Source organism: Pelophylax lessonae (assembly GCF_965119305.1).
Source record: "Pelophylax lessonae genome assembly, chromosome: 1".
Classification (NCBI taxonomy): domain Eukaryota; kingdom Metazoa; phylum Chordata; class Amphibia; order Anura; family Ranidae; genus Pelophylax; species Pelophylax lessonae.
The window spans coordinates 226,047,316-226,069,752 of record NC_138768.1 but is presented as its reverse complement, the minus strand read 5'-3'; the positions used below and the strand labels follow the sequence as shown (position 1 = coordinate 226,069,752).

At 39.8% G+C, this 22,437-nt stretch overlaps 1 protein-coding gene across 1 annotated transcript in view; it reads right to left on the bottom strand.

Annotated features, from left to right (window-relative positions):
* ACAD10 (acyl-CoA dehydrogenase family member 10) overlaps positions 1-22,437 on the bottom strand; it is a 101,741-nt gene that overhangs the window by 53,146 nt on the left and 26,158 nt on the right. Inside the window, exons 4-10 of the mRNA XM_082259676.1 lie at positions 20,970-21,164; positions 16,427-16,585; positions 13,148-13,307; positions 11,487-11,628; positions 8,327-8,395; positions 8,036-8,217; positions 6,968-7,118 (exon numbers count right to left, since the gene is read on the bottom strand). Coding sequence (XP_082115802.1) covers positions 6,968-7,118; positions 8,036-8,217; positions 8,327-8,395; positions 11,487-11,628; positions 13,148-13,307; positions 16,427-16,585; positions 20,970-21,164 — 1,058 coding nt within the window. The remainder of the gene's footprint in view (positions 1-6,967; positions 7,119-8,035; positions 8,218-8,326; positions 8,396-11,486; positions 11,629-13,147; positions 13,308-16,426; positions 16,586-20,969; positions 21,165-22,437) is intronic.

Here is a 22,437-nt window from a genome sequence, read left to right as displayed (position 1 = left end):
ATAGCACCCCATACTGACAGAAAAACACAGAATTGTTGACATTGTTGCAGATTTATTAAAAAAGAAAAACTGAAATATCCCATGGTCCTAAGTATTCAGACCCTTTGTTAAGTATTTAGTAGAAGCCCCCCTTTTGATCTAATACAGCCAGGAGTCTTTTTGGGAAAGATGCAACAAGTCTTTCACACCTGGATTTGGGGATCCTCTGCCATTCGTCTTGCAGATCTTCTCCAGTTCTGTCAGGTTGGATGGTAAACGTTGGTGGACAGCCATTTTTAGGTCTCTCCAGAGATGCTCAATTGGGTTTAAGTCAGGGCTCTGGCTGGGCCATTCAAGAACAGTCACGGAGTTGTTGTGAAGCCACTCCTTCGTTATTTTAGCTGTGTGCTTAGGGTCATTGTCTTGTTGGAAGGTAAACCTTCGGCCCAGTCTGAGGTCCAGAGCACTCTGGAGAAGGTTTTTGTCCAGGATATCCCTGTACTTGGCCGCATTCATCTTTCCCTCGATTGCAACCAGTCGTCCTGTCCCTGCAGCTGAAAAACACCCCCACAGCATGATGCTGCCACCACCATGCTTCACTGTTGGGACTGTATTGGACAGGTGATAAGCAGTGCCTGGTTTTCTCCACACATACCGCTTAGAATTAAGGCCAAAAAGTTCTATTTTGGTCTCATCAGACCAGAGAATCTTATTTCTTACCATCTTGGAGTCCTTCAGGTGTTTTTTAGCAAACTCCATGCAGGCTTTCATGTGTCTTACACTGAGGAGAGGCTTCCGTCGGGCCACTCTGCCATAAAGCCCCGACTGGTGGAGGGCTGCAGTGATGGTTGACTTTCTACAACTTTCTCCCATCTCCTGACTGCATCTCTGGAGCTCAGCCACAGTGATCTTTGGGTTCTTCTTTACCTCTCTCACCAAGGCTCTTCTCCCCCGATAGCTCAGTTTGGCCGGACGGCCAGCTCTAGGAAGGGTTCTGGTCGTCCCAAACGTCTTCCATTTGAGGATTATGGAGGCCACTGTGCTCTTAGGAACCTTAAGTGCAGCAGAAATCTTTTTGTAACCTTGGCCAGATCTGTGCCTTGCCACAATTCTGTCTCTGAGCTCTTCAGGCAGATCCTTTGACCTCATGATTCTCATTTGCTCTGACATGCATTGTGATCTGGAAGGTCTTATATAGACAGGTGTGTGGCTTTCCTAATCAAGTCCAATCAGTATAATCAAACACAGCTGGACTCAAATGAAGGTGTAGAACCATCTCAAGGATGATCAGAAGAAATGGAAGTTAAATATATGAGTGTCACAGCAAAGGGTCTGAATACTTAGGACCATGTGATATTTCAGTTTTTCTTTTTTAATAAATCTGCAACAATGTCAACAATTCTGTGTTTTTCTGTCAGTATGGGGTGCTATGTGTACATTCATGAGGAAGAAGAATGAACTTAAATGATTTTAGCAAATGGCTGCAATATAACAAAGAGTGAAAAATTTAAGGGGGCCTGAATACTTTCCGTACCCACTGTATATACACACACACACACACACACACACACACATACATATATACAGTGGGGATCGAAAGTTTGGGCACCCCAGGTAAAAAATTTGTATTAATGTGCATAAAGAAGCCAAGGAAAGATGGAAAAATCTCCAAAAGGCATCAAATTACAGATTAGACATTCTTATAATATGTCAACAAAAGTTAGATTTTATTTCCATCATTTACACTTTCACAATAACAGAAAACAAAAAAAATGGCGTCTGCAAAAGTTTGGGCACCCTGCAGAGTTAATATCTTGTACTACCCCCTTTGGCAAGTATCACAGCTTGTAAACGCTTTTTGTAGCCAGCCAAGAGTCTTTCAATTCTTGTTTGATATATCTTTGCCCATTCTTCCTTACAAAAGTCTTTCAGTTCTTTGAGATTTCTGGGCTGTCTGTCACGCACTGCTCTTTTAAGGTCTATCCATAGATTTTCAATTATGTTGAGGTCAGGAGATTGTGAAGGCCATGGCAAAACCTTCAGTTTACGCCTCTTGATGTAATCCCCCCGTGGATTTCGAGGTGTGTTTAAGATCATTATCCATTTGTAGTAGCCATCCTCTCTTTAACTTTAGCTTTTTCACAGATGGCATCAAGTTACCATCCAAAATTTGCTGAAATTTTATTGAATCCATTTTTCCTTCTACTCGTGAGATGTTCCCTGTGCCACTGGCTGCAATACAACCCCAAAGCATGATTGATCCACCCCCATGCTTAACAGTTGGACAGAGGTTCTTTTCATTAAATTCTGTGCCCCTTCTTCTCCAAACGTACCTTTGCTCATTCTGATATTTTTCTTGGTCTTCCAGATCTTGCTTTAACTTCCACTGTTCCTGATGACAGCCATTTCTTAATTACATTCTGAACAGAGGATATTGACATCTGAAAACGCTTTGCTATCTTCTTATAGCCTTCTCCAGCTTTGTGAGCGTCAACTATTTTCATTTTTCTAGGCAACTGCTTAGAAGATCCCATGATGCTGATTGTTGGGGCAAGGTCAGATGAGTCTGGGCATTTAAAACGTTTGAGATTGACATCACCTGGTCTTCCCAGACGATGATTGAGAACAATCCATGACACTGGCAGGTCTCAGCCTTGCAAAGGGGGCAGTGCAGGCTATAAATTCTGCAGGGTGCCCAAACTTTTGCAGACACCATTTTTTTGTTTTCTGTAATTTTGTAAGTGTCAATGATGGAAATAAAATCTAACTTTTGTTGACATATTATAAGAATGTCTAATCTGTAATTTGATGCCTTTTGGAGATTTTTCCATTTTTCCTTGGCTTCTTTATGCACATTAATACAATTTTTTACCTGGGGTGCCCAAACTTTCAATCCCCACTGTACACACACACAGTATCTCACAAAAGTAAGTACACCCCTGACATTTTTGTAAATATTTTATTATTATATCTTTTCATGTGATAACACTGAAGAAATTAGACTTTGCTACAATGTAAAGTAGTGAGTGTACAGCTTGTATAACAGTGTAAATTTGCTGTCCACTCAAAATAAGTCAACACAGCCATTAATGTCTAAACTGCTGGCAACAAAAGGGAGTACACCCCTAAGTTAAAATGTCCAAATTGGGCCCAATTAGCCATTTCCCTCCCCAGTGTCATGTGACTAATTAGGGTTACAAGGTCTCAGGTGTGAAAGGGGAGCAGGTGTGTTAAATTTGGTGTTATCCCTCTCACTCTCAAACTGGTCACTGGAAGTTCAACATGACACCTCATGGCAAAGAACTCTCTGAGGATCTGAAAAAAAGAATTGTTGCTCTACGTAAAGATGGCCTAGGCTATAAGAAGATTGTCAAGACCTGGAAACTGAGCTGCAGCACGGTGGCCAGGACAATACAGCGGTTTAACAGGACAGGTTCCACTCAGAACAGGCCGCTCCATGGTCAACCAAAGAAGTTGAGTGCACGTGCTCAGCGTCATATCCAGAGGTTGTCTTTGGGAAATAGACATATGAGTGCTGCCAGCATTGCTGCAGAGGTTGAAGGGGTGGGGGTCAGCCTGTAAGTGCTCAGACCATACATCGCACACTGCATCAAATTGGTCTGCATGGCTGTCGTCCCAGAAGGAAGCCTCTTCTAAAGATGATGCACAAGAAAACCCGCAAAAAGTTTGCTGAAGACAAACAGACTAAGGACATGGATTACTGGAACCATTTCCTGTGGTCTGATTAGACCAAGATAAACGTATTTGGTTCAGAAGGTGTCAAGCGTGTGTGGCTCCAACCAGGTGAGGAGTACAAAGTCAAGCATGGTGGTGAGAGTGTCATGGTCTGGGGCTGCCGGCACTGGGGAGCTACAGTTCATTGAGGGAACCGTGAATGCCAACATGACTGTGACATACTGAAGCAGAGCATGATACCGTCCCTTCGGAGTCTGGGCCGCAAGGCAGTATTTCAACATGGTAACGACCCCAAACACACCTCTAAGACAAGCACTGACTTGCTAAAGAAGCTGAGGATAAGGGTGATTGACTGGCCAAGCATGTCTCCAGTCGTAAACCCTATTGAGCATCTGTGGGGCATCCTCAAAGAGAAGGTGGAGGAGCGCAAAGTCTCTAATATCCACCAGCTCCGTGATGTCGTAATGGAGGAGTGGAAGAGGACTCCAGTGGCAACCTGTGAAGCTCTGGTGAACTCCATGCCCAAGAGGGTTAAGGCAGTGCTGAAAAATAATGGTGGCCACACAAAATAATGAAACTTTGGGCCCAATTTGGACATTATAAAACTTAGGGGCGTACTCACTTTTGTTGCCAGCGGTTTAGACATTAACCACTTGCCTTCTGTGCACTTAAACCCCCTTCCCATCCAGACCAATTTTTACCTTTCAGTGCTCTCACACTTTGAATGATAATTGCGCGGTCATGCTACACTGTACCCATATGAAATTTTATCATTTTTTTCACACAAATAGAGCTTTCTTTTGGTGGTATTTAATCATCTCTGGGTTTTTTATTTTTTACAAAAAAAAAGAAAAAAAGACAGAAAATTTTGAAGAAAAAAAAAGTTTCTTATTTTCTGCGAGTAAATTTTGAAAATAAATAAATTTTTCTCCTTCACTGATGTGCGCTGATGAGGCGGCACTGATGGGCACTGATGAGGTGGCACTTATGGGCACTGAGGAGGTGGCACTTATGGGCACTGATGAGGTGGCACTGATGAGGAGGTACTAATATGCCGCACTGATGAGCACTGATAGGCGGCACTGCTGGGCACTGAGAGGTGGCACTGCTGGGCACTGAGAGGTGGCACTGCTGGGCACTGAGAGGCGGCACTGCTGGCCACTGACGGGCGGCACTGATGGACGGCACTGATGGGCACTGGCGGGTGGCACTGATTGACACTGACGGGTGGCACTGATTTGCACTGATGGGCAGCACCATCAGTGCCCATAGTGCTGCCAGTCAGTGCTCATCAGTGCCTAGATGAGCAGGCACTGATGGGCACTGACTAGCAGCACTATGGGCACTGATTGTGGGCACTGTGGGCACTGATGGTGGGCAGTTAGTGTGTTTAATGTACCTTGTGTAATCAGGGCACTGGTGATCAGTGCCCCGATTACATTCTTCTGTGTCCCCGGCGGCTGATCGGCTCTCCTCCTTCCTCACATGCAGTCTCTGTGTGAGGAAGGAGCGCTGGCGATGATCTCATATGTTTACATATGAGATCATCTCTCATTGGACGGTCCGATCACATGGTGAATGGCCGCTGTGATTGGCCATTCACCACGATCTGTGATTGGCTGTGTCCAAGGGACACGGCCGACACAGATTTTCCCCGATGCGCGATGCTGTGTCTGGGAGGCCGTTTAAAGACGGCCTCCCGAAAATGTGAGTCCGCGCTGCAGCCGTACTTCGGCTATAGCGCGGATGGGAGGAAGTTAATGGCTGTGTGTGAAGTTATTTTGAGGGGACAGCAAATTTACACTGTTATACAAGCTGTACACTCACTACTTTACATTGTAGCAAAGTGTCATTTCTGCAGTGTTGTCACATGAAAAGATATAATAAACTATATTAAAACATGTGGGGGGGTGTACTCATGAATTACATGAATATATACAGCAGGTAAAATAAGTATTGAACATGTCACCATTTTTCTAGGTAAATATATTTCTAAAGGTGCTATTGAAATAAAATGTTGACCACATGTCAGTAAGAAGCCATGCAATCCATACATACAAGGAAACCAAAACAAATAAGTTCAGAAATTAAGTTATGTGTAATAAAATAAAATGACAGAGTGAAAAAGTATTGAACACATAAAGAAAGGGGAGGTGAAAAAAGGCACGGAAAGCCAAGAAACAAGCTGAAATCTATCAGTAATTAGAAAGCAACCCTTGCTAAAAATTTGTGCTTCAGCCGAATGAGGGCTACAGCGCGGCCGGCTAGTTCTGTAAGATTTGAAGACTGTTGTGTGGAAGAATGGGCCAAAATCACACCTGAGCAATGCATGCAACTAGTTTGTTTCTCCATACAGGAGGCGTCTTGAAGCCATTGCCAATAAAGGATTTTGTACAAAGTTATATACAAATTTCAGTTAGTGTGTTCAATACTTTTTCTCTGTGTCATTCTATGTTATTACACATAACGTAATTTCTGAACTTGTTTGTTTTAGTTTCTTTGTATGTATAGATTGCATGGGTTGTTACCGACATGTGGTGAAAATGTTATGTCAATAGCACCTTTAGGTCTCTTTCACACTGCAGCTTTTTTTTTTACAGAGCTAAAATACAGCCCATTAATTGTAATGTGCCTATGCATACAGGTGCGTAAACAAGCGCCGTGCATTTCTCAGTAAGAAAAAAAAAAAGTAGAAAAATCTACTTTTTTGGTCAGTAATGTAGCCCTCATGCACGCAAATACGCATGAATGTGCACAATGTCCATTTACATATTGGGCAGAACAAGAACGCGAGAATAAGTTTTTGCGCATCTGCCCGAACACATAAACGCAAAATACGCGTATATACATGCAAATACATACAAAATAAATGTCTGAAAATGTGGATGCTCAAACAAGAGTATCATGTGCATAAGGCCTTAGAAAAAGAAATATATTTACCTAAAAAAATCGGTGACGTGTTCAATACTTATTTTACCCGCTGTATATATGTGTATATATGAATAAATATATAGATATTTTATAAAACAAGAGTGCTTTAGTGAAAAAACTGATAAGCTTTAAAGTGAATCCATGGCCAATTTGTAACAAGCAGTAAATGAGCTATATAACAAGTCCTCATTGACCTCTGTAGTTGCAGACACTGTGAATCAATTAATTCATAAACCACAAAATTACAGAACGTTTTTGCTTTTGGGTTTTGCTTTAACAGTTTCTACAATAGCATCGTGCTTTGTGAAGACATACACAGTAGGGGTATGTAAGAATACTACCCAGTCTTTCCAATTATTACCTAAAGTCTCCATGTACCACCGTGGTCTTCTGGTCTGCAGGTAGATGCTGTGGAAGCCACTCAATAAGCCGCTCCATAGAAGGGATTTGGTGAGTCTCACTAGCTCGGTACTGCTTTGTCCATGTCTGAATTTGGCGTTGAACATATGCTCCTAATAAAAAAAATAAAAAAAAAGCTAATCTCAATAAACTGTGAAGAATAAATAAAGATAGAATGAAACATAACCAAGCAAACAAGTATAGGAACCTCTTAGTCAGGAACATGGCATTGAAGTTTGACAAATAATCTCCAGCAGCGGAAGCTCTGCAGAGGAGACAGCCAACAACGCCTAGGGAAATGACGTCAACCATAGAGTTATGCCTCGTACACACGCAACGTTTATCAGCCGACCGATCGGCCGACTTTTGTCCAGTGTTGTTGTGTTGGTTGAAATGTGCTCTAGACTGCACACAAATTTTCTCGGCCAACAAAAATCTACTTCAGAAGTGATGTCATGTGATGGTTGACTTTCCGTGTGTTTTTTCTTCTCTGAGCATGCCCAGTCTTGCTCATCAGATTTTTGCCTGCCGAAATCTGTACTGACTGACGGAAAATCGGCCGTTCTATTGACAGCCAACAAAAACTTTATAGCATGCACACCAGATTTTGTTCGGCCGAAAAGTCGGAGTCGGTTGTCGGAAGCATCATACTAACAAGCCAACAATCGTTGCGTGTGTACGAGGCATTACGTTGGAGCTTCCGTTGTCGGCTGCCTCCTCTGCACCCACCTCTACAGAGAAGCCGCTGCTGACAGCTCAGCGTGGGACTGGACCGGTGCGGCTTCAGAAAAGGTATGTAAAGCGATTTCTTCTTTACAGGGCTAGATAGGAAAGTATTCGATCATGGATGCCTGTAGAATTACAGATTTTAGTATTAGGGTGGACTTCTACTTTAAATGCACCAATTCATAGGTATGATTAAATTCAGAGTTAAAAGAAAGTTTTTTTATTGCAAAGGCATCATATGTATGTGCAGTAAAGGCTACCGTACAAACATTACTGAAAGAGTTTCTTCATTGTAAAAGTATACCTTGTTTGCCGTAATCTTCTAGTCCAGCTGCTTTGATGTCCACACTGTGAATTTGGCACAGTACTTTATTCATTGCTGTATATATGGCTTGACGTTCTTTAGCATCTAGGTCTGGTAGGGCAGGGTCTTTGAAAATGCGTCCAGTGCAATATTCCATCAAATAAAAGGAAGTTCCAATGAGGCTGCGGGAAATATAACATTTTATTATGATGTAATACAAGACTGCATAACAATGAAAGCCAAGCCACCTTTTAGATCACAAAAAACGCCCACATTTACACTTTGACATACCTTGAATCTTCACAAAGGTTCAGCACCTTTGGTACAGGAACACCGGCTTCACCCAGAGCTTTCAAAACCCTACAAAGAATATGGCATCAGTCCATGTTAATTAATTAATGCAAGAAAAAGCCATATGTGCTAGAAAAGTGTCATGCATCAGATGTTAGTGAACAGTTACAATAGGGTGGACCATTCAGTAACCTTACATCCCTGCATGTCGAAATTACTCTCACAATATACAACAGTGTCATTTGGTTTTAAATGCTGTACCTTTATAATTAAAAAGCAGCCATTGACCAACATTTGAGTTACTTTGACTAGGCTGGGATGATGTCTAGGAGGAAACATTTCCTACGTTTTTCTCCCCCTAGTGATCGTGGATTAACACTTTAAATACAGTCTTCAATAATTTTACATGGCAAAACAAAAGGCCATGTATAGCCTTTAAAACGTTATCTAAAACAAGATGGGGGAACATCCTTACACAAAACTTATCATGCTTACTGTGTCATGTTGTGGACTGGGTGAGACGTACATCAAAATTCTCAAACTATGGTATAGAATCGGGGCTGATAGCACCTTGAAACCTGATGACACTCATGCATACTCCACAAAAATAGCATATTTCATTTGTCATAACATCTTGATTGGGGATACAGTAATAGATAGAGAGAACTTAGTAAATACCTGAAAAAAATCTTTATTTTTTTTCAAACTATTTACCAATATGCCATAATCCTACTTTCCTTAAGGAGAAAGCGCATAAGGGATTGCAACGAGCAAGGGGTTGACACACCTTTATGAACTTTGCAACACAAAACTGGGGCGCCCTATACTTTTACTGAACTAAGGGAAATTTACCAAAATTCCCAAAACAGATTACGGACACTACCTACAACTTACTACTTATTGGAAGAGACTTACATATAACCCACAGTCTAAACTAGCTACCAATATACTGGACAAACTTGTAGGAACACAAGACGTTTCCCTTTCAATAGCTGAACTAGATGGACTTGCGTCTTTTTCCAACCAGACTAACTATGTTTCTATTTTGTATATCTATATATATATATATATATATATATATATATATATATATATATATATATATATATATATATATATATATATATATATATATATATATATATATATATATATATATACATACATATATACACACACCTGTCTCTGAATAAAATCAGATGCTATCTTCTGGAGAAAAAGGATAAATATTATTATTATTATTATAACAAAAGTTATATAGCACCAGCACAGTCTTCAGGATTGTGATATAAGAAAAATGGATGGAGACCCAATACAAAATCCTACACAGAGCTTAGATTTCTTTCTAGCATCATACAGGCATCACAGGTAAAGAAAACTCATGCCCTAAATGTGGAGAAAAATGGGTTACTTTGGAATATTGCATTTCCATTGTCCTAAGATACACCTGTTCTGGGGTAAAATAGTAGCTTACGGCATGTCTCTAATATATGAGAACACAAAATACCTCTAGACCCACTTCTACTTTTATTTAGCTACTGACAGACATTCTCTACTACTATTGGGTGCATATTTATCTTTTCACGGCTATATTCTAGTCTAAGGGAATGGTTATCCCAGGATTTCCTGACAACAACAGTTCAAAGTGACCTACGAGATCGTTATAAAAAAATAAAAAAAGGGGTCTATAAATTTTGAGGTTGACAATAATAGCGGAATGTTTTTTCACATGGTGGCTACTGTTTATTAATGAACGATTGGGAACCATGGACAGACATACTATTCTCTCTACTTTCCAATACACCAAATAATATATCAGGGAAATCCTAACAGTCACCATAAAATAGTTACTATATTTAAGGGATGTGTTCTCAAATCAGATATAATCTTGACAGATGCTATGATCTTGAGACCTAATATTATGATATTTACCCGAGCATGGAAAAAAAATCACTCATGAGGTGCAATCAAAAACTGAGCCAAAATGTGTTGGTAAAGTTGATTGATTGGTGTTTTTTTAGTAGAAAGAAAGCTCTGTTACCCAATAAAGATGTATAAACAAGGTGTTACAATTACAAGTACTCTATTTAGTGGGTATCTATAAGTGCCTTTGTTGTAAGCACTGAACAAACTTACAAGATTCTAATACCTCCTAAGATGCATATTGAACAGAATATATTTTGTATTGATGACAATGTATCTGCTTTTATAGTTTCATTTGTAGAACACATCTCAGGGGCAGAATGTACATAACTAGAATATAGGAATTGCTTTAATTCTTTGTTAATTAATGGTAATGTTCTACACTCACTGATGTACAGTATACTGTAACATTGAACAAATGTTAAAGAGGTTGTAAACCTCAAAAAAAAAAAAAAAAAAAAAACAGAAAAAAATAAAAACCTGTAAGACAAAAGGCATAATGAGGTAGCATGCATTGCATACTACCTCATTATGAAATACTTACTTTAGAACGAAGTCCCCCACAGTAGGGCCCGCTCACTGCTGACAAGGCCAACATGTTCAGTTGTCTTCCTTCCTGGTTTGCGTCCTCCTGCCATCTGATTGGCCAGAGCCGCAACGACGTCACCGGCCGGAGCCGCTGTTTACGGCACAGGGCTCTGAAAGAACAGCATGGGCGGTCGTTCCTTCAGAGGGCATAAGCCAGTGATGTCACTGGCTACATTCAAAGTAAATATCTCGTAAATGGTGCATGTTTAGGAGATATTTACAGTACCTATAGGTAAGCATTATCATAGGCTTACCTATAGGTACAAGATAGAGAGGAAGCTTTACGTCCTCTTTAACTTTTTTTCCAGGAAAAAAAAATGAAAAAAAAAAAACAGATACTGTATGAAGGCCCAATATCTTCAAAATATAGAATAATATTCTCTGTAACAACAAGGACTTCCAAATGCATGGCTTTATGGCTTACTGGAAATCTGAATTTTATCAATCAATGCACCTAAAGGAATATATGGGAGAAAAGGATTCATGTAAACCACCTTAAAAACGATATATCTACAAGATACAATTTTTTTGGGACTGTACCCCACTAAGATAATTAATTCAGCTCTACCAATTGTAGATAATATCCTTAAAAATGATTAGACCACTGAAAAATGTTATGTTGTCCAGTTAAAAAAGAAAATAAACCTACCTATATTCCCTTTCTATGGCATGAGCCCCCGGCAGCAGTTTTCCTGGAGGTTTCTTCCTCAGTACCAATTGCTTTCCATTAAACCTTACATAGTAAGTGGGGTTGGACTGTCCATGACTGAACTGACGAACAAGCAGAGAACCTGCAATATATAAAACAACGTATGGCTTTAAATTCTCAGGATGGCCATTGTGCAATGTGAAACACAAAACTATATCAGAGTAAAGTAACTGATGTCTAAAGCCAGCCATACATGAATAGAGCATGGAATGATTGCGAATTCCTGACTTTAACGGATAATTGCGCGGTCGTGCAAAGCTGTACCCAAATGAAATTGACGTCCTTTTTTTCCCACAAACAGAGCTTTCTTTTGGTGCTATTTGATCACCTGTGCGATTTTTACTTTTTACGCTATAAACAAACAAAAAAAAGAGCGAAAATTTTGAAAAAACAACAATATTTTTCACACTTTTTTATATGAAATTCCACAAAAAAAAAAAAATGTAAAAAAAATAATTTTTTTTTTTACCATTTTAGGCCAATTTGTTTTCTGCTACATATTTTTGGTAAAAAAAAAAAAAATCAAAAAAAAAAAAAAAATTGCAATAAGCGTATTTTGATTGGTTTGCGCAAAAGTTATTGCGTTTACTAACTAAGGGAAAGATTTATGTCATTTTTATTGTTTTTTTTTTTTTAACGAGTAATGGCGACGATCTGCGATTTTTTTTTTGCGGGACTGCAACATTGCGGCGGACAGATTGGACCCCTGACTGACATTTTGGACACTTTTGGGGGTACCAGTGACAGTTACTACAGTAATCAGTGCTATACATTTGCACTGTTACTGTTAAAAATGACATTGGCAGGGAAGGGGTTAATTTTATTAGTGATCAAGGGGTTAAGTGTGTCCCTAGGGGCGTGTTTCTAACTGTAAAGGGGTGTGGCTTTTGATGTAACCACAGAGACATACGATCCTACATAGCAGGATCATATGATCTCTGCAGTTACACCAGGGAGAATGACAGGCGGCTTTGTTTACATCAGCCGCCTTCCTTTCTCCCTCTCCACCGGGGGATTGCGAGTGACTGGCGGACATCGGGTCCGCCTGTCACACGTGCGGGGATGCAGGGGAACGAGCTATGATGATAATAATAATAATAATAATATCACAAAAAAAAAAAATTGGAGCATAAAAGACACCACTATAATTTTGTCCACACATAGGGGGAGATTTACTAATACTGGGGCACTCAGAATCTGGTGCAGATGTACATGGTTGCCAATCAGATTCTAATTTCAGCTTTTTTCAATTAAGCTTTGACAATAAAACCTGGAAGCTGATTGGTTTCTACAGATTTTGCATTCTCCAGTAAATCAACCCCACAGCTTTGTATATGCTAGTCACTGTGATGGCTATTGACTTATCATGGCACACAGTGGCAAAATAAGGCTCTAAAAATTTTCATAAATGCAGATGTATGTTGAAAAAAGACTAGAAGAAAGGTTTTACACACCTAGGTACTGAAGGAGTTACAGATTTTCTATAACTGTAAATTAACTAATTTAGCAGAGTGATGATTTGTAATGAAGGCTAATTGAAAGAGTGCCATTCTACAGTGTGGATAGGTTTACAGTCTACATTTTGTGGAACATTTATATACCTGACAGAACTTCTCCAAACAGATCTTCCAGATATTTCTTCAACGAATCCCTTGGAATCTCCATTGAGGGTCTCACAGAACGAGTGTTTGGAACAAAGTCTTTCAAAGGGAATCTTAACAAATTTTCCAAATCTTCAAGGGCCTCTTTCACATTTTTTACCTGTACGACACAGAGTGTTGTTAGTTGTAAAGACAACTGCATATTTTCTTTTCACCCTTGTCCAATATAAAAAGGTTGGCACAAAACCAACAGGTCACAAATGTCTCTGAAAACCACCCAAATAGCTAAGAGCTCAGAAGGTTGCTAATATAATATAATATATATATATATATTGCAGGGAAGTGATGAAGTTGTCAGGTTTTCATTGCAAAAGTAGCCATTAGAGAGGAAAACTTTCAATGCTTTCAATGGGAGAACCCCTCACTTCTGAAAGATTTTCACTCACTTTCGGTCTCATTCACACTTGGATGGATCACGTTTCAGAAGATGCTTCACATTTACCTCCTCATCACGTTTTTTTTAACCCTGAAAAGCCTTTTGCAGCAGCACATGAACAACAAACCCCATCTGGCTGCTATTACTGTCTGTGGGGGGGGGGGGGGGTCGATGGTAAAACTGCAACTTAATCCCCATTTTAGCACTCACTGGTCACCCCTTTCTGTTGTGTCTGTGGGATAAAAAGCAATGGGAAATATTCCCAAAGAATTCTAAGCACTGGTTGCTAAAAAAAAAAAAAAAAAAAAAAAGTTTGGCTTCAAAAGACTAAATTAACTCTGGAAGCTGTACCCTAAGAAGGCAGACATAGGCCAACAAAGCATTAGTCACCAGTATTGCTGATCTTTCCCCATTACTGATTTACCATGAACAGCAAAGCAGAGGCATCGCATTGTCAGGCAGATAACTGCGGAAATCATAGGGGACCTTCAGAACGGAGTCAGCACACTTCAGCCTTGGCCACCGGAATGGGGATCCCAGACACTGCTAGCCGCTGTGGATACCATCCAAAGACTCTTGTGACATGAAGGATTCACGCTTTTTCATCAGCCTGACTGCCTGAGCTACCCACTCCCTCTATATGTGTGCCTTGAAATGTGTTCCCTCATGACGGCTCCACTTCTGTGTTCTATACACCCCCATGCCAATGGTCAAGGCTGTGGTGTGCTGATGCCATGCTGACAGTCCCCGTGATTTCCACACTTACCTGAATGCATTTCACCACTTCCGTAAATGCAATTTTGACCTTTAGTATATATCTCTTCTATTTGACATGCTACGTTATGATTTGTTTGCGCATACTATTTTTCAGCTGGTCTCATACAGAGCACCCTCTCCTGGTTCCCTGGCAGCAGCATTTTCATAGTTAGAGTAGTCACTTTTAATTTGTTTCAGGGCTACCAATGGCCATTTAGGTTTATGGTATTTTCCAAGCTGGTTTATACTGACACACATGAACACATCAATATCGTGGTGTGTTTGATTCTGATACCATATGATTCAGGCTTTTCTGGCACCCTATATACCTGTCACATTGGGCTATCCTGATGGTGAGCGCTGTAGGTTCTGTTATATTTTTTTTTAGTTCATCAGTTCCAATATAACTATAGTTTATACATTTACATTTTTTTCTGATACCTTTACTAATAATGAGCTCAGAGAAACATTCTACAGATTTAAAATTCACCATCATTAATTTTATAGGAAAAAAAAAAAAGACCTAAAAGCATACACTAAGGGATATATCCTTGAAGCAGTGAATGTCACATCTCCTCTGTGTATGAATTTCTTCTACAGTAAAAATAAATCCTGTGCTGAAATAAATGGGTAGGCTGCCAGTGCCAAAAATGTTGACTGTTAATACTAGTTGTCTGACTGTCATGCAGATCCTTTAACTTATTTACATTCTGAGCCACAGATCCAGAACATGAACACTGTAAATTAGTTTTAGTAAAATTAGATTAGATTTTATTTATTTTCCTACCTACCCCTTTTCCCCCCACCCCAGACATTAATCTCTTCCCTTGTCCAATCTAGCTACTTGACCATACCCTGTACCTAAACCTTCTATCCTCCCCACTACTTTCATCTTGGAAAATATAAAACTACAGACCACATAAAATGAGTCTTGCTATTTTTGTTTTGTTTTTTAATGGCTGTTTTTGTTAACTTAGAATGGTGCATTGGTTTTGACCCTCAGCACCCAATGCAATAAACCTAAATTAACTAAAAGGCCTGCAAGCCCTTACATGCCCTTGGTTACTGAATACATTCTGCACATTGATTTCTTTGTACCTGCATTCTGTGTAAATCTTATAAATAAGATAAACTAAAAAAAAAAAAAAATAAAAGATCTGCATAGTCTGACTCAGAGCCCATTCACACTAGCACGACTTGTGAGGCGACTTGTGTAGCCCCAGGTCGCTTGACATAACAAAAGCAATGTTAATCAATCAGTGCCGTCTTAATTGGCACTACTGAAGTCGCTCCGACTTCAGAAAAGGGTCCTGTACTACTTTGAGGCGACCTGTGATCCGACTGTCCCATATACTTCAATGGGAGTCGCCTGCTTATCTTAATTGAAGTGACTTGTTATAAGACTTTCCAGGAAGAAGAAAGAGATTAGCCAGGCATTCCCCACAGACAAAGTCGCCTGTCTCTTCAAAGTAGTGCACAAGTCTCTTCCAAGTCTCTAAACAAGTCTCTTCAAGTCACGGGGCGACTTTCTGGTCGTGGTAGTGTGAACCGGCTCTAAAGGTGGCCATTGATGGATCGAAATGTGGCCAGGTCAGCAGGGACTGGCCGGATTTCTATCTATGTGTGGCCACTGCAGTTGAACAGAATTCCATCTTCTGATCGACTTCTGTTTAACCGCCCTATCAGATAAAAGACACACAATCTTGGGCTGCAGCACTGATCTGCGTATTCTGAGTGCGGAGGAGTCTCCCCACTATGAGAGTTCAATATAATGCAGTGGGGAGGATTTCCCCATTGACCTTGAATGTGTGGATGGGGAAATCTGTGTTTTTTCATTCAGCCACTGAACTATTTATGGCTAGGTTAAGTATTCAATTCTGAAAATATATGACAGCCAAGCAACAAGCCTTTCATAAAGGGAGGTCAGCTATGACAGCCTATGTATTTTTCTCAGCACAGGTTACATTTAGGGTATTTGGCTGGTTTTGTAAGCTTAGCACAGAAGATGCTGAATGGTAGAAATTACATGAAATTGAATGAAACTACTACTACTACTACTAGGTGCTACTAGGTAGGTAGCCACTGACCTTAATCGTAGTAAAGCCCAGTTGAGCAGCAGCTTTTAGATTCTGTCCTATGTCATCCAGAAAGATGGCCTCTGTGGGCTGAACGCTGAGCCTCTCAGCACACAAGTGATAGATATGAGGGTCTGGTTTACACACCCCTTCCAGACATGATTCCACAACCTACAATGAAAAAGTACTCTATAAGCTTAATAACCAAATTGTAAATATTAAAATTAGGAGCAATTCACATTCCAGAAGGTATATAAACCAGTTTTGCATTACATGAGAAAGGGTTTGTCCAATCTAGGAAATGGAAGAAAATGATTTGAAATCTACTCCTTCAGCCATGTAGCTCAATTAACACCTGTCTCAGACTTCTTGGCATCATGGATTAAATAATCTTATGTAATTAATTCTGTAAACTTTACCATTATATTCATGAACAACTAACATCTGATGGATGGGGCTAGCCAATCCATGCTGTGAAATGAGATTATATATATATATATATATATATATATATATATATATATATATATATATATATATATACACATACATACATATACACACACACACACACATACAGTGCCTTGCAAAAGTATTCGGCCCCCTTGAACTTTTCGACCTTTTGCCACATTTCAGGTTTCAAACATAAAGATATAAAACTGTATTTTTTTGTGAAGAATCAACAACAAGTGGGACACGATCATGAAGTGGAATGAAATTTATAGAATATTTCAAACTTTAACAAATAAAAAACTGAAAAATTGGGCGTGCAAAATTCAGCCCCCTTAAGTTATTACTTTGTAGCGTCATCTTTTGCTGCGATTACAGCTGTAAGTCGCTTGGGGTATGTCTCTATCAGTTTTACACATCAAGAGACTGAAATTTTTGCCCATTCCTCCTTGCAAAACAGCTCAAGCTCAGTGAGGTTGGATGGAGAGCGTTTGTGAACAGCAGTTTTCAGTTCTTTCAACAGATTCTCGATTGGATTCAGGTCTGGACTTTGACTTGGCCATTCTAACACCTGGATATGTTTATTTGTGAACCATTCCATTGTAGATTTTGCTTTATGTTTTGGATCATTGTCTTGTTGGAAGACAAATCTCCGTCCCAGTCTCAGGTCTTTTGCAGACTCCATCAGGTTTTCTTCCAGAATTGTCCTGTATTTGGCTCCATCCATCTTCCCATCAATTTTAACCATCTTCCCTGTCCCTGCTGAAGAAAAGCAGGCCCAAACCATGATGCTGCCACCACCATGTTTGACAGTGGGGATGGTGTGTTCAGGGTGATGAGCGGTGTTGCTTTTACGCCAAACATAATGTTTTGCATTGTTGCCAAAAATTTCGATTTTGGTTTCATCTGACCAGAGCACCTTCTTCCATATGTTTGGTGTGTCTCCCAGGGGGCTTGTGGCAAACTTTAAACGACACTTTTTATGGATATCTTTAAGAAATGGCTTTCTTCTTGCCACTCTTCCATAAAGACCAGATTTGTGCAGTATACAACTGATTGTTGTCCTATGGACAGAGTCTCCCACCTCAGCTGTAGATCTCTGCAGTTCATCCAGAGTGATCATGGGCCTCTTGGCTGCATCTCTGATCAGTCTTCTCCTTGTATGAGCTGAAAGTTTAGAGGGACGGCCAGGTCTTCGTAGATTTGCAGTGGTCTGATACTCCTTCCATTTCAATATTATCGCTTGCACAGTGCTCCTTGGGATGTTTAAAGCTTGGGAAATCTTTTTGTATCCAAATCTGGCTTTAAACTTCTCCATAACAGTATCTCGGATCTGCCTGGTGTGTTCCTTGTTCTTCATGATGCTCTCTGCACTTTAAACTGACCCTCTGAGACTATCACAGTGCAGGTGCATTTATACGGAGACTTGATTACACACAGGTGGATTCTATTTATCATCATTAGTCATTTAGGTCAACATTGGATCATTCAGAGATCCTCACTGAACTTCTGGAGAGAGTTTGCTGCACTGAAAGTAAAGGGGCTGAATAATTTTGCACGCCCAATTTTTCTGTTTTTTGTTAACAAAGTTTGAAATATCCAATAAATTTTGTTCCACTTCATGATTGTGTCCCATTTGTTGTTGATTCTTCACAAAAAATTACAGTTATATATCTTTAGGTTTGAAGCCTGAAATGTGGCAAAAGGTCGCAAAGTTCAAGGGGGTCGAATACTTTCGCAAGTCACTATATATATATATATATATATATATATATATATATATATATATATATATATATATATATATATATATATATATATATATATATATATATATATATTATACATATACACACATACATACATATATACACACAATATATTTATGATATTTGCTAATAGAGTTTTAGGTTTGTTGTAGTGAATAGAAGCATATATTTAAGATATGGGTGGACCATAGGCATTTGAAGTAAACCTTTAATTCCATTATCTCTATTTCATTCAGTTATTATTAGGTACCAATTCCCTGGGCCAATTATAACCAATAAGCTTGTTGTACAGCACTTTACAATATAAAGGGAGATAGTACAGTTACAATGCAAAAAAAATACATGTGGGTTAGGAGGGCTCTGCCCCTGGGCGCTTACAATCAAATTTGAAGGGGCAAGTGGTACAAAAAGCAAAAACTGTAGGGGAGGAGTTTCTGAAGAAAAAAAATTTCAGCTGTTTGGCAGAATCAGTATAGGAATCCCTGAAGAGATGAGTTTTCAGGGATTGCCTAGAGGTGGACAGAATAGGAGATAGCCAGACAGTTTAGCATAGAGAGTTCCAAAGGATGGGTGAGGCTCTGGAGAAGTCCTAGATGTGAGCATGGAAGAAGGAAATAAGGGACAGAAGGAGGTCTTGGGAGGAACTGAGAGGACACTTTGGGTGATATTTTGTGACAAAGTTGAAGATGTAGCTTGGGGCAGAGTTGTAGATGGCTTTGTATGTTGTTGATATTTTTAATTTTATTCATTGGGCAATTGGAAAGACAAGCCGGGTAGGGTGGCTGGAATTGGGTGGTTAGTAAGGTAGAGGATTCTGGCAGCAGCATTTATCACAGACTGAAAGGGTATAGCCTATATAGAAGATATAAATAATTTGGGGTATGTTGGGGTATGGTTTCCTCATTAGAGCTGAGGAAGCTGCTTGAATAACCAACAAACGTTTTTAACATTACACAAGTCCAGTTGAATGTAACAAACTATTACTAGCTACTCCCCTTAAAACTGATGAAAACTGGTGTGACAGGGTTGACTTTGGGTGGGGGGCCCATGGAACCCAGCTTACCCCTGTCTCAGCTCCCCTGGTTCCTCTTATGTGTAAGTCACCCTGTTTCTATTAGGAGCACAGGGTGACTGAGAAAATGATGGGCAACTACTTAATGGACACCGAGAACAAGGTTTGGATTACTTCAAATGGGACAGTAATATTTATCAACAGTATCCCTCAAGAAATATAGGAGAATGTAATCCCACTTTACACTGTGAGACTTATAACATGTTGTAGACTGTTGCCATAAAATCTGTGACTCCTGAATAATCAAAGCATTGCTTAGATTTGGATTCCATGGTTAATTGTGTCCCCTATTGTTTGTCTGTCTGCTAGTATTGTGTGCACTCAACCTAGGCTAGCTTAAGTGACTAAATAATTAGCTCAAGTTAATTAAATCACTGTCAGCTATTAGTTGCTAGAGGGGGAAGTAGTATACTGTTTATGTTGGTTGTTTCTTAGTTATGTTAATTATATTTCTGTATACAATTTTATCTGCATTCGATAATGTAATCAGGCACCTGACCTGATGGGATATTTATTCTGTGTGAGTTTCTTCAATAAAGGAGTTCCAGATCTCATACATGCTATTTGTCGGCTAGTCTTGTATGTTATGCGGCTATAATATCGGATATCTATCTTCAAGACTGGCGGAAGTGGTATACTGACGGAAGCACTCAAGCACAGTGTGGGTCGGTTCTGTCACAACTGGCATTCAAATTACATTTGTGCGGGCAGATGGAAAATCCTCTTGTGGAATGAACATATTGCTGTTCACTTTTTTACTTTCACTAAACAGGCATGACAAGTAGTCTATTAGTATGGTTGCTGCCTTATAGAAGAGGTCTTGAGTTTACATTCTTACCATATGGAATATTTTAGTGTGCAATGATCAGTCTAAATTGGTCCTAAGAAAGTAAGAGGAAGCAATTCAGAACTGCAGAAACACCACTGACATTACAGTATTGATATAAAGAAAAAAAGAGTGGACAGAAGAGTGGCGGATGACAATCTTATGAAGTTAAGAAGACGATTTACTACTTTTTCAGAATAAGGACTTCTAGTCATCAAATATTATGCTTTCAAAGCTACTAGTAACAATGTGGACCCTGGCGATGACATGAAACCAAAAAAAAGAGAACAACTGAGGTACCAGGAAAGAATATATAGAATCCAACTTAGATTTTTCTGATGCAAAATTAAAGTTTATTGGGCGGGCAGCCATGGAACAACTCCACATTTTTTTATACAGTTTTCATACATACAGTAAGAATCACAATGCTTTGCTTACCACATCAAAGTATGACCGATCAATGGGCAAGAAGCTTTCTCCGCTGTGCAGAAAAAAATTGTTGCTCAGAACAGCTGTTTTAAGTCCCTCAGCCCGGATACATTGAATAGCTTCAGTCATTGCGGGGTGCTGCTTTACCATCTCATTACTGGTAAGGTCAGTAAGGAAGCTTTGAACTGGAACTGTGCCTCCTGTCTAAAACATTTTAAGTGCTATATTACAATTATATTACATTATTTTGACAAACTATAAAATGGCATTTTTTTAATAACTGTCATTTATTGATGTAAATAATTTTTCCAGATCAATAAAAAGGAGGTAGTCCACAATATACAAGATTCTAAAGAAAATCATATTTTTATACCAACAAGTTACCTGTTATTTTGTTGCTGATGTAAAACATCATATTCCTAACCACCAGTACAGTATTATTAATTATAGCATGTATGTGAAATTGTTACCTGTGGATCAAAACAGCATTCAAATAGAACTCTGGCCTCTAATTAAACAAATATTTGCTGCAGCACTAATGGCGCTTTTCCACTGCATGGAACCGAACTGGTCGGCTCGCTTTTGTGCTTTTCCACTGCTGGTACCGCATGGTTTGGTGTAGGAACGGTTCGGTACGGTACGGCGGCGTTTTTCCACTGCATGGAACCGAACGGTACGGCTCTCAAAAACAGTACCACCTCGATTGTGGTTCCAAGAGGTACCATACCCGGTACCATATCCCACAATCCTTTGCATGCAGTCACTACTAGCCACTGATTGGTCAGAGAATCGTTGTTATCCCACCCACTTAACTTTAGTACTACTTTAGTGGAAAAGCAAACCATACCGTACCGTACCGAACAGTTCCAACACTGTACCATGCGGTACCAGCAGTGGAAAAGCAAACCGGGCCAAGCAGGGCCGAGTAGAGCCGAGCCGGTACGTGCAGTGGTAAAAGTGCCATAAATTAAAAGTGCATCTGCACTTACAGTTTTCTCTTATTTCCCCTGCAAAGTTCCACAAATACCTGTAGATTCTGCTAGTGAGGTCCACCTAATGCAGCTTCCTGTGATGGTGTGGCAACAAAGCTGCACTGCTCCAGCATTTGGAGAAGAGTTGCCACTCTCATGCAGGTTGTGTCTGCTTGCACTATAGTGGGATGAGAAGATGTTGCAGGGGCCATGGCTATCAGCATTGTCACTGCTGATTCATAAGCCTGTAGCCTGTCAATCAGCATTTGGCCACACCCGGCCCTGCCCACTACATTCCAGAATGACCCTCCCACTGAGAGCTGCAGTGGCTGGGAGGGAAAGAGTGTGAGACACAAATGGAGGGGGGGGGGGGGTTTGGTAAAGAAAGTTTTACTTTATAAAGCTTGTAAATCACATAGTAACTGGATTTAGTACTTGTTAAGACTGTCATTCAACAGCCTTAAGGTTCACCTAAATAACAGCTTACAGCTTAAAAACAAACAAAC